The following is a 10528-nucleotide window of genomic DNA, read 5'->3' on the forward strand; positions in this document are numbered from 1 at the left end:
TGGTGTGTGCTGGAGGACAGCCCACAGCTCGGAGCCCTGCTGGAGAGGGGCTCTGGGCAGGGCCTGCCACTGACATGTGGTCTGTAGGGCGCCAGCAAGAGCTTCCCATGTGGCTCGGAGCACCTGCCCTACCCACTGGGCAGCCGCGACGGGCTCACGGCCACAGCTGTGCTGCAGCGTGGAGGCCTGAATCTGACGGCCGTGACAGTGACCGCCGAGAACGGCCACGCTATTGCTTTCCTGGGCACCTCCGATGGCCGAATCCTCAAGGTGAGGGCAGGGAGGGAGCTCCCGACAGGGCCTGTGTGTGCACGAGGCCTCCGCCCTCACGCTCCTGTCCTCACACCCGCAGGTGTACCTCGCGCCAGACGGCACCTCCTCGGAGTACGGCTCCATCCCTGTGGAGATCAACAGGAGGATCAAGCAGGACCTGGTGCTGTCCGGAGACCTGGCCAGCCTGTACGCCATGACCCAGGACAAGGCAAGCCCGACGCTGCTAGGACAGCACCCTCTGGGCAGGGCACCAGCCACTGAGACCCAGGCATCACGACCCCCTTGGGGGGCGGGCGGTGCTGCGGAGCCCAGGCCGGGCTGCTCTCCTTGGGCTGGACGGGGCCCACCGGCGGTTCCTGGGCAGTGTTTCCAACCCTGTCTCTGCAACTCTGTCTCCGTCTGTCCTGTGCCGTGCCATGTCTCTCTGTGGCCCTGCCGCTGCCGTATCCTGATGGCAGGAACTACGTGGCCTCTGCAGCCCCCAAGCTCGTTGGGGGGTTGGTACAGGAGCCCCTCAGGCCGGCTCTCGCAGCCCCAGATGTCCAAGCACCCTCAGAGGGCACCAGTGCTGTGCCTGGGCTGGCCTGGGGAGGTTCCACGGTCAGGACCCGGGGCTCCCTGGGAACCACACCTGGATCCCAGGCCAGGCGTAGCCACCAGGCCATGGCCACGCGGAGCCCAGCCTGCGTCCGCTCCCTGCTCCGGGACTCAGGGACCATGTGGCTCTGGCGGCTGCTCACGGCCCTGCACCCCCAGGTGTTCCGGTCCCCGGTGCAAGAGTGTCTGAGCTACCCTACCTGTGCGCAGTGCCGCGACTCCCAGGACCCCTACTGCGGCTGGTGCGTCGTCGAGGGACGGTGAGCACCCGCTGGGGACTCTGGGGGCCACGGTGCCATCCCCAGGGAGCAAGACCCCATCCTAGGACTGGGGGTCCCAGGGCTGAGGCTGCCCCCTGCCCTCGCAGATGCACCAGGAGGGCCGAGTGCCCGCGGGCGGAGGAGTCCAGCCACTGGCTGTGGAGCCGGAACAGGTCCTGCGTGGTGGTCACCGGTGCGCAGCCGCAGAACATGAGCCGGCGCGCCCAGGGGGAGGTGCGTGGGGCTGGGAGCTACTGGGATGCGGGGGCACAGCACCCCCGGGCCCTTCCTCGGGCCCTTGGCCCTGTGACCTGGGTGGGTGGGGGTGGGCCCCCGCGTGCTCTGGGGGTGACCACGTGGGGGCCTGAAATGGAGGCAGGTTCTAGAGGCTTCTCCGAGGCATCGGCGTGCACCCCTGCAGGGGCCTCTCGCTGGAGAGCGGGCGGGACACGGTGCCCGGGGCCTGCGGGCCCGGTGTGAGTGTGCGGCCCCCTCAGGTGCGGCTGACTGTCAGCCCGCTCCCCGCGCTGGCTGAGGAGGACGCGCTCCTGTGCCTCTTTGGCGACTCGCTGCCACACACCGCGCGCTTGGAGGGGGACGCCGTGGTCTGCAACTCGCCGAGCAGCATCCCCAGCACACCGCCAGGCCAGGGTGAGGCCCCCCACCTCCTCCTGCCCCGTTCAGAGCAGGGGCCGCCCTCACCCACCTGCCCCGGTGCCTGCCTGGCGCACGGCCGCTCTGAGCCCTCCCAGTGCTCCCTCCTCACCTCTGCCGGGCAGCACCGTCTTGCCCCTCACCCTTCCCCGTCCTCAGCAGCCTGGGTCCCCAAATGTGGGCCAGGGCAGGCACCACACCTGTGTCCCCTGAGTGCTGGGGGCAGCGGGGCCACGCAGTGACGTGGGCAGGGACCTGGCAGGCCCTCCCGCCAGACTGCAAGGAGCCGCCGGGGAAGGCAAGCCCAGCCCTGGGAGCCGACACCTGAGCCGAGATCAGATGGCGGGTGGCAGTCCCGGCCGAGCCGTGCCAGCGGGCGGGGGTGGGGGTCCTGGCAGGGCCCCACGGAAGACCAGGGGTCTCCACACTCGGCCCTAAGGCCCAGGACGACCTCGCCCACGGCCTCTGATGGGGTGAGAAGTCGGCACCCCGTCCCTGCCCTGGGCCTGCAGTGCCAGCCCCGCCCCCCCATGTCCCCTCTGCCATCCGCAGACCACGTGTCCGTGAGCATCCAGCTCCGCTTCCGACGTGGCGACATCTTCCTCACCTCCCACGAGTACCCCTTCTACGACTGCCGGGAGGCCATGAGCCTGGTGGAGAACCTGCCGTGAGTCTCGCTCGCCTCTCAGCCCCCGCCCCTGTCCCAGCCCGGCCCCCTCACCGCCCTCTCCCCCAGGTGCATCTCCTGCGCGAGCAACCGCTGGACCTGCCAGTGGGACCTGCGCTACCACGAGTGTCGCGAGGCCTCGCCCAACCCCGAGGATGGCATCGTCCGCGCCCACATGGTGAGGAGCGAGGGGCCCCGCGGGGCCTGGCCGCTCGGCTGTGGCCACGCAGCGCCTGACCAGCCCCGCTCTCCCCCAGGAGGACAGCTGCCCTCAGTTCCTGAACCCCAGCCCCGTGGTCATCCCCATGAACCACGAGACGGATGTGACCTTCCAGGGCAGGAACCTGGACACGGTGAAGGTGGGCCCCGCAGGAGGGGTGCTCGGGACATGTTGGGGGACAGAGGCAGGGAGGGAGGCCCTTGAGGGGGTCGGCAGGGCGGCCAGTGCGCTCAGGAGTGGTCATTTGGGGTGGGAGTGCCTGAGGGGGCCCAGGAGGAGACCGGGATACCAAGGCCGGTGGGATTGCCTGGCCAGAGTGTCCTGATCGGACTGTCCACAGGGCTCCTCCCTGCACGTGGGCAGTGACCTGCTCAAGTTCGAGGAGCCGGTGAACATGCAGGAGTCGGGGACCTTTGTCTTTCGGACCCCAAAGGTACGTGCAGCTGTGGGGTGGGCGGGCCATGTTTCTGGACCCAGGGCCGCAGGGGGGCGTTGCCTCCGGGAGCACTAGGGGAGGGGCAGAGGGGCGGCCCCGGGACTGGCGCCTGGCCAGAGCCTGCCCTGCCAAAGACCAGGGTGGCCTCGAGACATTCGCCGCCCTCCGTCCCCTGGGGCCAGAGCACCCGTCCCCTTCACCTCCTCCACCAGGCGCACACAGAGCCCCTTGTGTGTTTGGTTCTGAGGCTCCCCGGCTGCAGCCACCCGGAGGCCTCCCCTGAAGCCCCTTGGCTGAGAGTGGACAATGTGGCCGCATGACCCCACCCCGTGCCCCCTTGCGGGGGCAGGAAGTGCAACGTGTCCCCACGTGTCCCCTAGCTGTCCCACGATGCCAACGAGACGCTGCCCCTGCATCTGTATGTTAAGTCCTATGGCAAGAACATCGACAGCAGGCTCCAAGGTGGGCCGGGGCGGGGGTGGGGCGGGGCACCTGCGTGGGGTGCAGGGCGGCCTCTGACTGCTGCCTCCCCTGCACAGTGACCCTCTACAACTGCTCCTTTGGCCGCGGCGACTGCAGCCTGTGCCTGGCCGCCGACCCCACCTACAGGTGCGTGTGGTGCCGAGGGCAGAACAGGTGTGTGTACGAGGCCCTGTGCACAAACGCCACCTCCGAGTGCCCACCGCCCGTCATCACCAGGGTGAGCCCTCTGCAGCCTGCCCCGCCGCCCCCCGCAGCCCCGGCCTGCCCAGGCCACTGGGTCACAAGGCTCTGCCGATTCGCCGATTCCAGATCCAGCCCGAGACGGGTCCACTGGGCGGGGGTGTCCACATCACCATCCTCGGGTCAAATTTGGGCGTCAGAGCCGACGACGTCAAGAGCATCACCGTGGCCGGCCAGAACTGTGCCTTTGAGCCGGAGCGCTACTCCGTGTCCACGCGGTGAGTGCGTGGCCCTTGTCCTGGGTCCTGCTAGCTGGGCGGTCCCCACCCCAGGGTTCTGGGGCGTGGCGCCTGGGTAGACAGAGAGCCGAGGGGCTGGGGGCTGGGGAGGGTCTGGGCTACCCCACCTGTCGCCCGCCAGGATCGTGTGTGTGGTTGAGGCCGCGGAGGCGCCCCTCACCGGCGGTGTGGAGGTGGACGTCAACGGGAAACTCGGCCGTTCTCCCACCAGCGTCCAGTTCACCTACCAAGTAAGTCCCCGGCCCCGCGTGCTGGGAAGGCGGTCCGACCCCAGGTGCGCGGCGCAGAGGAGGTGGGCTGTGCCCTGCCGCCTTCCGGCAGCGTCATCGTCCAGCAGCAGCGGGGACTGGGCTGTGCGTGCCCCACCCTGACCCCGCACACCTGCGGCTCTTCCAGCAGCCCCAGCCGCTCAGCGTGGAGCCCCGGCAGGGACCGAAGGCTGGTGGCACCACGCTGACCATCAACGGCACCCACCTGGACACGGGCTCCAAGGAAGATGTGCGGGTGACCCTCAACGGCGTCCCTTGTAAAGTGTGGGTGTCACCGCTAGCTGCCCGGGGACGGGGCGGGGCCTCTCCCCACAACCCACATCTGCCGAAGGGCAGCGAGGCCTCAACGGCCCATCCACCCACCGGGCAGGGCTGGGGTTGTCCCCGGGTGGGGTTGATGCAGCCCGGCCCCTCCCACTGCAGGACGCAGTTCGGGGCGCAGCTCCAGTGTGTCACCGGCCCCCAGGTGACCCTGGGCAAGGTGCCCCTCGAGATCTCCTACGGCGGCTCCAGCGTGCCCAGCCCCGGCATCTCCTTCACCTACTGCGAGAACCCGGTCCTGCAGGCCTTCGAGCCGCTGCGCAGCTTCGTCAGGTAGGCCCCTCCCGCCACGCCCGGGAGCCCCGTGCCCCCCAGCCCGGGAGCCCTCCACGCCCCACGCCCACATCCGGGCACCTCCCCGGCGCCTTCGCTGGCTGGGCTGAGAGGAGTGCAGTGGGTCGGTCTGGCCACAGGGAAGGGGCTTCCGGAAAGCCTCACTGCACCCCCAGATCAGCCTCCTCCAGGACCCCTCGCCCTGCCGGTGTCACGGCCCCTGCCCGGGGCCACCGCCTGCTCACACAGACCTGCTCCTGCCCCCAAGAGCCCGGCGTGGCCAGAGCCGGCGGTGCGAGGCGGCAGGGCAGGGCCTGCGGGGTGTCTGTGCCTCCTGGCTGAGCCCACTAAAGGTCGCTCTCCCCAGTGGTGGCCGGAACATCAGCGTCACCGGCCAGGGCTTCAGCCTGATCCAGAGGTTTGCCATGGTGGTCATCGCCGAGCCCCTGCAGTCCTGGCGGCGGCGGCGGGAGGCCGGACCCCTGCAGCCCACGACGGTCAGTCCTGGCGCCGGCCCCCGGGGCAGGCGGGGAAGGGCGGGTCCCGCACCAGGGTCCCGACGGCCCAGCCTCGCCCCACAGGTCACGGGCACCGAGTACGTGTTCTACAACGACACCAAGGTCGTCTTCCTGTCCCCGGCCGTCCCCGAGGAGCCCGACGCCTACAACCTCACGGCGCTGATACAGATGGACGGGCACCAGGCCCTGCTCAAGACCGAGTCCAGCGCCTTCGAGTACGTGCCCGACCCCACCTTCGAGAACTTCACGGGTGGCGTGAAGAAGCAGGTCAACAAGCTGATCCACGCCCGGGTGAGGATGCGGGCTGGGCGGGGGGTCCGGGCGGGGCCGAGGGGCCGTCGCCCGCCCCTCCCGCTCACCGCGCCTTCCTGCCTCCCCAGGGCACCAACCTGAACAGGGCCATGACGCTGCAGGAGGCTGAGGCCTTCGTGGGTGCCGAGCGCTGCGTCATGAAGACGCTGACCGAGACCGACCTGTACTGCGAGCCCCCCGAGGTGCAGCCCCCGCCGAAGCGGCGGCAGAAGCGGGACACGACGCACAACCTGCCGGAGTTCATCGTGCGTGGGGGGCGGGCGGGGGCCGGGGTCGCCCACACCTGCCTGCGCTGAGCCCGCCCCTCCGTGCAGGTGAAGTTCGGCTCCCGCGAGTGGGTGCTGGGCCGCGTGGAGTACGACACGCGTGTGAGTGACGTGCCGCTCAGCCTCATCCTGCCGCTGGTCATTGTGCCCATGGTGGCTGTCATCGTGGTGTCGGTCTATTGCTACTGGTGAGCCCCCCGAGCCTGCCAGTGCCCCGCCTCGCCCCTCTGGCCGCACCCACCCCCTCCACGAGCCACGCGGCCCCCCAGCGGTCAGCCCGGCCCGGCCCAGGACACTGCCTGCGCCCCCAGGAGGAAGAGCCAGCAGGCGGAGCGCGAGTACGAGAAGATCAAGTCGCAGCTGGAGGGCTTGGAGGAGAGCGTGCGGGACCGCTGCAAGAAGGAGTTCACGGGTAGGGCCCGGCAGGGCGGGCGGCGGGGGGTTGGTGCCGTGGGGGCAGGGCAGCGGCCAGGGATGCCTCACCCGCCTGCCCCGCAGACCTGATGATTGAGATGGAGGACCAGACCAACGACGTGCACGAGGCCGGCATCCCCGTGCTGGACTACAAGACCTACACCGACCGCGTCTTCTTCCTGCCCTCCAAGGACGGCGACAAAGACGTGATGATCACGGGCAAGCTGGACATCCCCGCGTCGCGGCGGCCCGTGGTGGAGCAGGCGCTCTACCAGTTCTCCAACCTGCTCAACAGCAAGTCCTTCCTCATCAACGTGAGCCGGGGCGGGGGCGGCGCGGGGCGGGCGGGCCGGCGGGTCCCGGGTAGGCTCTGACCGCCGGCCCCCGCAGTTCATCCACACGCTGGAGAACCAGCGGGAATTCTCGGCCCGCGCCAAGGTCTACTTCGCGTCGCTGCTCACGGTGGCGCTGCACGGGAAGCTCGAGTACTACACAGACATCATGCGCACGCTCTTCCTGGAGCTCATGGAGCAGTACGTGGTGGCCAAGAACCCCAAGCTGATGCTGCGCAGGTGTGCGTGGGGCCAGGCTGCGGGGTGGCCGTGGTGGGGCACTGGGCTCATTTGGGCAGGTGACGGGGTTGGGGGGACAGCCTGGGCGGGGGGTGTTCTGGCCCCAGACACACAGCGGGCTTCTGGCCCTCCCCTCCTGGTGGCCACTCAGCTGCTCCGCCTTTAGCGTCAGCCCCACAAGGGGGCCGGTGCCGCTGTGTGTCCGGACAGCACGGGGCCTGGGTGCGGAAGCGAGGCAGGTGCCAGGGTGGCTGGGGGCCTGGGTGCAGAGGCGAGGCCAGCTGGGCCTTGCGGGGACCAGGGCGCCCTGGTGCCAGCCCATCTGCGCCCGCAGGTCCGAGACGGTGGTGGAGAGGATGCTGTCCAACTGGATGTCCATCTGCCTGTACCAGCACCTCAAGGTGGGTTCCGCCCCGACCTGGGGGGCTCAGGGCTCCCCGGATGTCACGTGCCTGTCCAGCACCTCAGGTGGGCCTGGTCCCTGACACGGGCAGTCCCACCCACACCCCGACCAGGTCTGGGGGGCTCCCACAGGCCCCGAGTCCCCCGACCCACACCGCCACCCCGTGTTGCCCCAGGACAGCGCCGGCGAGCCCCTGTACAAACTCTTCAAGGCCATCAAGCACCAGGTGGAGAAGGGCCCGGTGGACGCCGTGCAGAAGAAGGCCAAGTACACGCTGAACGACACGGGGCTGCTGGGTGATGACGTGGAGTACGCACCCCTGGTACGGGCGCCGGGGGCTGCGTTGGGGACCTGGCCGAGGACGTGACCCACGGGGGTCGGGACGGCCGGGCTCAGCGCCAGGGCAGGCGCGGGCGAGTGCAAAGGCCGCTCGTCTCTGCTGTCGGTTTGGGTCGGCGCATGTGCCGTGCCCCGGGGGTCTCGGCGCGGGTTCCCCAGCGGAGGAGGCTGTACGTGTCCCCACCCTGAGCCGGCCTCTTCCAGGGCACAACAGGCGGGTCTGTTGGTGAGCGTGTGCACACGTGTCCACGTGTGAGACTGTGTACTCAGTCTGTGCACGCGCGGTCCCGTGAGGCTGTGTGGTAGCGTGTCGGGGAGCGGTTCCCGCTCTCTGTCCTGAGCCAGGGCCTGCAGGGGAAGCACAAAGTGGGAGAGTCCTGGGTGGTGCCCGGGGTTGGAGCCGGCCGGCGGCACCTCCAGCTGAGGGCACAGCAGGGTGGGCGGGGCCGAGGGGCAGCAGGTGGCTCCTGTGCCGGGGCTGGGTGAGAACGAGGGCCCCTCTCCTGCTGACCCTTCGTCCCATGTCCCTGGCAGACGGTGAGCGTGATCGTGCAGGACGAAGGGGTCGATGCCATCCCAGTCAAGGTCCTCAACTGCGACACCATCTCCCAGGTCAAGGAGAAGGTCATCGACCAGGTGTACCGCACTCAGCCCTGCTCCTGCTGGCCCAAGCCCGACAGCGTGGTCCTTGGTGAGTGCCAGCCGGAGCCCGCCTGGGCGGGGTGCCCTGGGGGATCCTGCCGGCACCGGGGCAGGGCTGCCTGTGCCCACGGACCCCAGGAGCTGGGCTGTGTTCTCCCACAGAGTGGCGACCTGGGTCCACGGCCCAGATCCTGTCCGACCTGGACCTGACCTCGCAGCGGGAAGGCCGGTGGAAGCGCATCAACACGCTGATGCACTACAACGTGAGTGTGCGGACGGCGGGGCGGGGGCCCAAACCCCGCACGGTGGGGAGTGTTCCCTGTCACGACTGTGCTCCCCAGGTCCGGGACGGCGCCACCCTCATCCTGTCCAAGGTGGGGGTCTCCCAGCAGCCGGAGGACAGCCAGCAGGACCTGCCTGGAGAGCGTGAGTCCCTCCCTCTCGCCCGCGCCCTTTAGTGCCCGGAGGTCAGCGGGGACCGCGGCCCCCTTGGGGCGCACGTGCCCCTGTCCTCTCTGCTGCTGTCCAGGGGGACCCAGGCCCCCAGACTCCAGTCCTCACCCTGCCCCGGGCGCCAGGCTGGGCGGGGACCTCAGCAGCCCACTCCCGCAGGCCACGCCCTGCTGGAGGAGGAGAACCGCGTGTGGCACCTGGTGCGGCCGGCAGACGAGGTGGACGAGGGCAAGTCCAAGCGCGGCAGCGTGAAGGAGAAGGAGCGGACCAAAGCCATCACCGAGATCTACCTGACGCGGCTGCTGTCGGTCAAGGTGGGCCGCTGCGGGCGTGCGGGCGGGCACACCTGGGCGCCGGCCCACGGGCCGCGCTGAGCCCCCCTTCCCCCGCAGGGCACGCTGCAGCAGTTCGTGGACAACTTCTTCCAGAGCGTGCTGGCGCCCGGGCTCGCGGTGCCCCCCGCGGTCAAGTACTTCTTCGACTTCCTGGACGAGCAGGCGGAGAAACACGACATCAAGGACGAGGACACCGTGCACATCTGGAAGACCAACAGGTGAGGGCCGGTCCACATCTGGAAGACCGAGGGGTGAGGGCCGCCAGCCTGCGGGCGGCAGCCCCTCACCCCCTGTCGCTCTGCCTCAGTTTGCCCCTCCGGTTCTGGGTGAACATCCTCAAGAACCCCCATTTCATCTTCGACGTGCACGTCCATGAGGTGGTGGACGCCTCCCTGTCGGTCATCGCGCAGACCTTCATGGACGCCTGCACGCGCACGGAGCACAAGCTGAGCCGCGTGAGCAGGGTCTGGCTGCGGGGGCCTGGGCAGAGCTGGAGGGCTCGGTCAGGTGCCCAGGAAGTGGGGACAGTGTCCACCGGCGGGAGGGTGGCCGGGGAAGCCGCCGGTGAGTTTGGGACGTGCCAGATCTGCGCGTTTCAGGAGGGAGCTCCGGACGCGGGCAGGTGGAAGGTGGCCGGGCCGTGGGGCTGCCCTCCTTCCCCTCCCCCACCTCATTAACACAGGCAGAGAAACTGAGTTTTACTACAAATTACAAAATGCAAAATACAGTTTTCTTGAGGAAGACGTCGGGAGTTCTGGGCAGGGGAAGCTACCCTGGAGGACTCGCACAGCTGTCCTTTCCCTGCGGGGCCTGGTGCAGCCTGAGTCCAGGCACCAGGGGCCCATCTTGGCCTGGGTGTCACTGGCTGTGTCCCCCACAGGACTCTCCCAGCAACAAGCTGCTGTACGCCAAGGAGATCTCCACCTACAAGAAGATGGTGGAGGAGTGAGTCCCACCCCGGCCAGACCCTGGGTGTCCCCCCTTCATCCTTCCGAGGGGCCCCTGGGTGGAGGAGGACCATGGTGGACAGCTGAGTCCCAGGGAGGCCTTTGAGGCCCAGCCTCAGGCTTCTACCACCCACCCCACCCTGCGCCCCCACCGCCCGCCGTGTAACCCTCCCTCCCCCGCAGCTACTACAAGGGCATCCGGCAGATGGTGCAGGTCAGCGACCAGGACATGAACACACACTTGGCAGAGATCTCCCGGGTAAGGGGACCACAGGGACACGCCTACTGACCGGGGAGAGAGGGTGGGGTTCGGAGGGGCCATGTTGTCCCCGGCCAGGCCGCCATGTGACTCTGAGTCATGGGAGGAGGCATGCGTGACTGCACTGTGTGTGTGA

General features: G+C 69.3%; 1 protein-coding gene across 4 annotated transcripts in view; it reads left to right on the plus strand.

The window, feature by feature from the left end:
- The window catches only part of PLXNB2 (plexin B2), a 31420-nt gene that overhangs the window by 18894 nt on the left and 1998 nt on the right, over nucleotides 1–10528 (plus strand). For all 4 annotated transcript variants that reach the window (XM_012648771.1, XM_012648770.1, XM_012648773.1 and 1 more), the window contains exons 4-35: nucleotides 88–270; nucleotides 353–481; nucleotides 1030–1130; nucleotides 1238–1364; nucleotides 1628–1781; nucleotides 2337–2451; nucleotides 2521–2629; nucleotides 2709–2810; nucleotides 3012–3104; nucleotides 3488–3569; nucleotides 3647–3807; nucleotides 3900–4048; nucleotides 4191–4299; nucleotides 4466–4602; nucleotides 4762–4932; nucleotides 5300–5429; nucleotides 5514–5741; nucleotides 5831–6007; nucleotides 6077–6216; nucleotides 6340–6440; nucleotides 6527–6756; nucleotides 6833–7014; nucleotides 7349–7415; nucleotides 7593–7739; nucleotides 8291–8447; nucleotides 8561–8661; nucleotides 8740–8824; nucleotides 9011–9165; nucleotides 9244–9404; nucleotides 9494–9641; nucleotides 10067–10131; nucleotides 10317–10392. In XM_012648771.1, coding sequence (XP_012504225.1) covers nucleotides 88–270; nucleotides 353–481; nucleotides 1030–1130; nucleotides 1238–1364; nucleotides 1628–1781; nucleotides 2337–2451; nucleotides 2521–2629; nucleotides 2709–2810; nucleotides 3012–3104; nucleotides 3488–3569; nucleotides 3647–3807; nucleotides 3900–4048; nucleotides 4191–4299; nucleotides 4466–4602; nucleotides 4762–4932; nucleotides 5300–5429; nucleotides 5514–5741; nucleotides 5831–6007; nucleotides 6077–6216; nucleotides 6340–6440; nucleotides 6527–6756; nucleotides 6833–7014; nucleotides 7349–7415; nucleotides 7593–7739; nucleotides 8291–8447; nucleotides 8561–8661; nucleotides 8740–8824; nucleotides 9011–9165; nucleotides 9244–9404; nucleotides 9494–9641; nucleotides 10067–10131; nucleotides 10317–10392 — 4272 coding nt within the window. The remainder of the gene's footprint in view (nucleotides 1–87; nucleotides 271–352; nucleotides 482–1029; nucleotides 1131–1237; nucleotides 1365–1627; nucleotides 1782–2336; nucleotides 2452–2520; nucleotides 2630–2708; nucleotides 2811–3011; nucleotides 3105–3487; nucleotides 3570–3646; nucleotides 3808–3899; nucleotides 4049–4190; nucleotides 4300–4465; nucleotides 4603–4761; nucleotides 4933–5299; nucleotides 5430–5513; nucleotides 5742–5830; nucleotides 6008–6076; nucleotides 6217–6339; nucleotides 6441–6526; nucleotides 6757–6832; nucleotides 7015–7348; nucleotides 7416–7592; nucleotides 7740–8290; nucleotides 8448–8560; nucleotides 8662–8739; nucleotides 8825–9010; nucleotides 9166–9243; nucleotides 9405–9493; nucleotides 9642–10066; nucleotides 10132–10316; nucleotides 10393–10528) is intronic.

Source organism: Propithecus coquereli, unplaced genomic scaffold (genome assembly GCF_000956105.1).
Source record: "Propithecus coquereli isolate 6110/MARCELLA unplaced genomic scaffold, Pcoq_1.0 Scaffold294, whole genome shotgun sequence".
Lineage (NCBI taxonomy): Eukaryota > Metazoa > Chordata > Mammalia > Primates > Indriidae > Propithecus > Propithecus coquereli.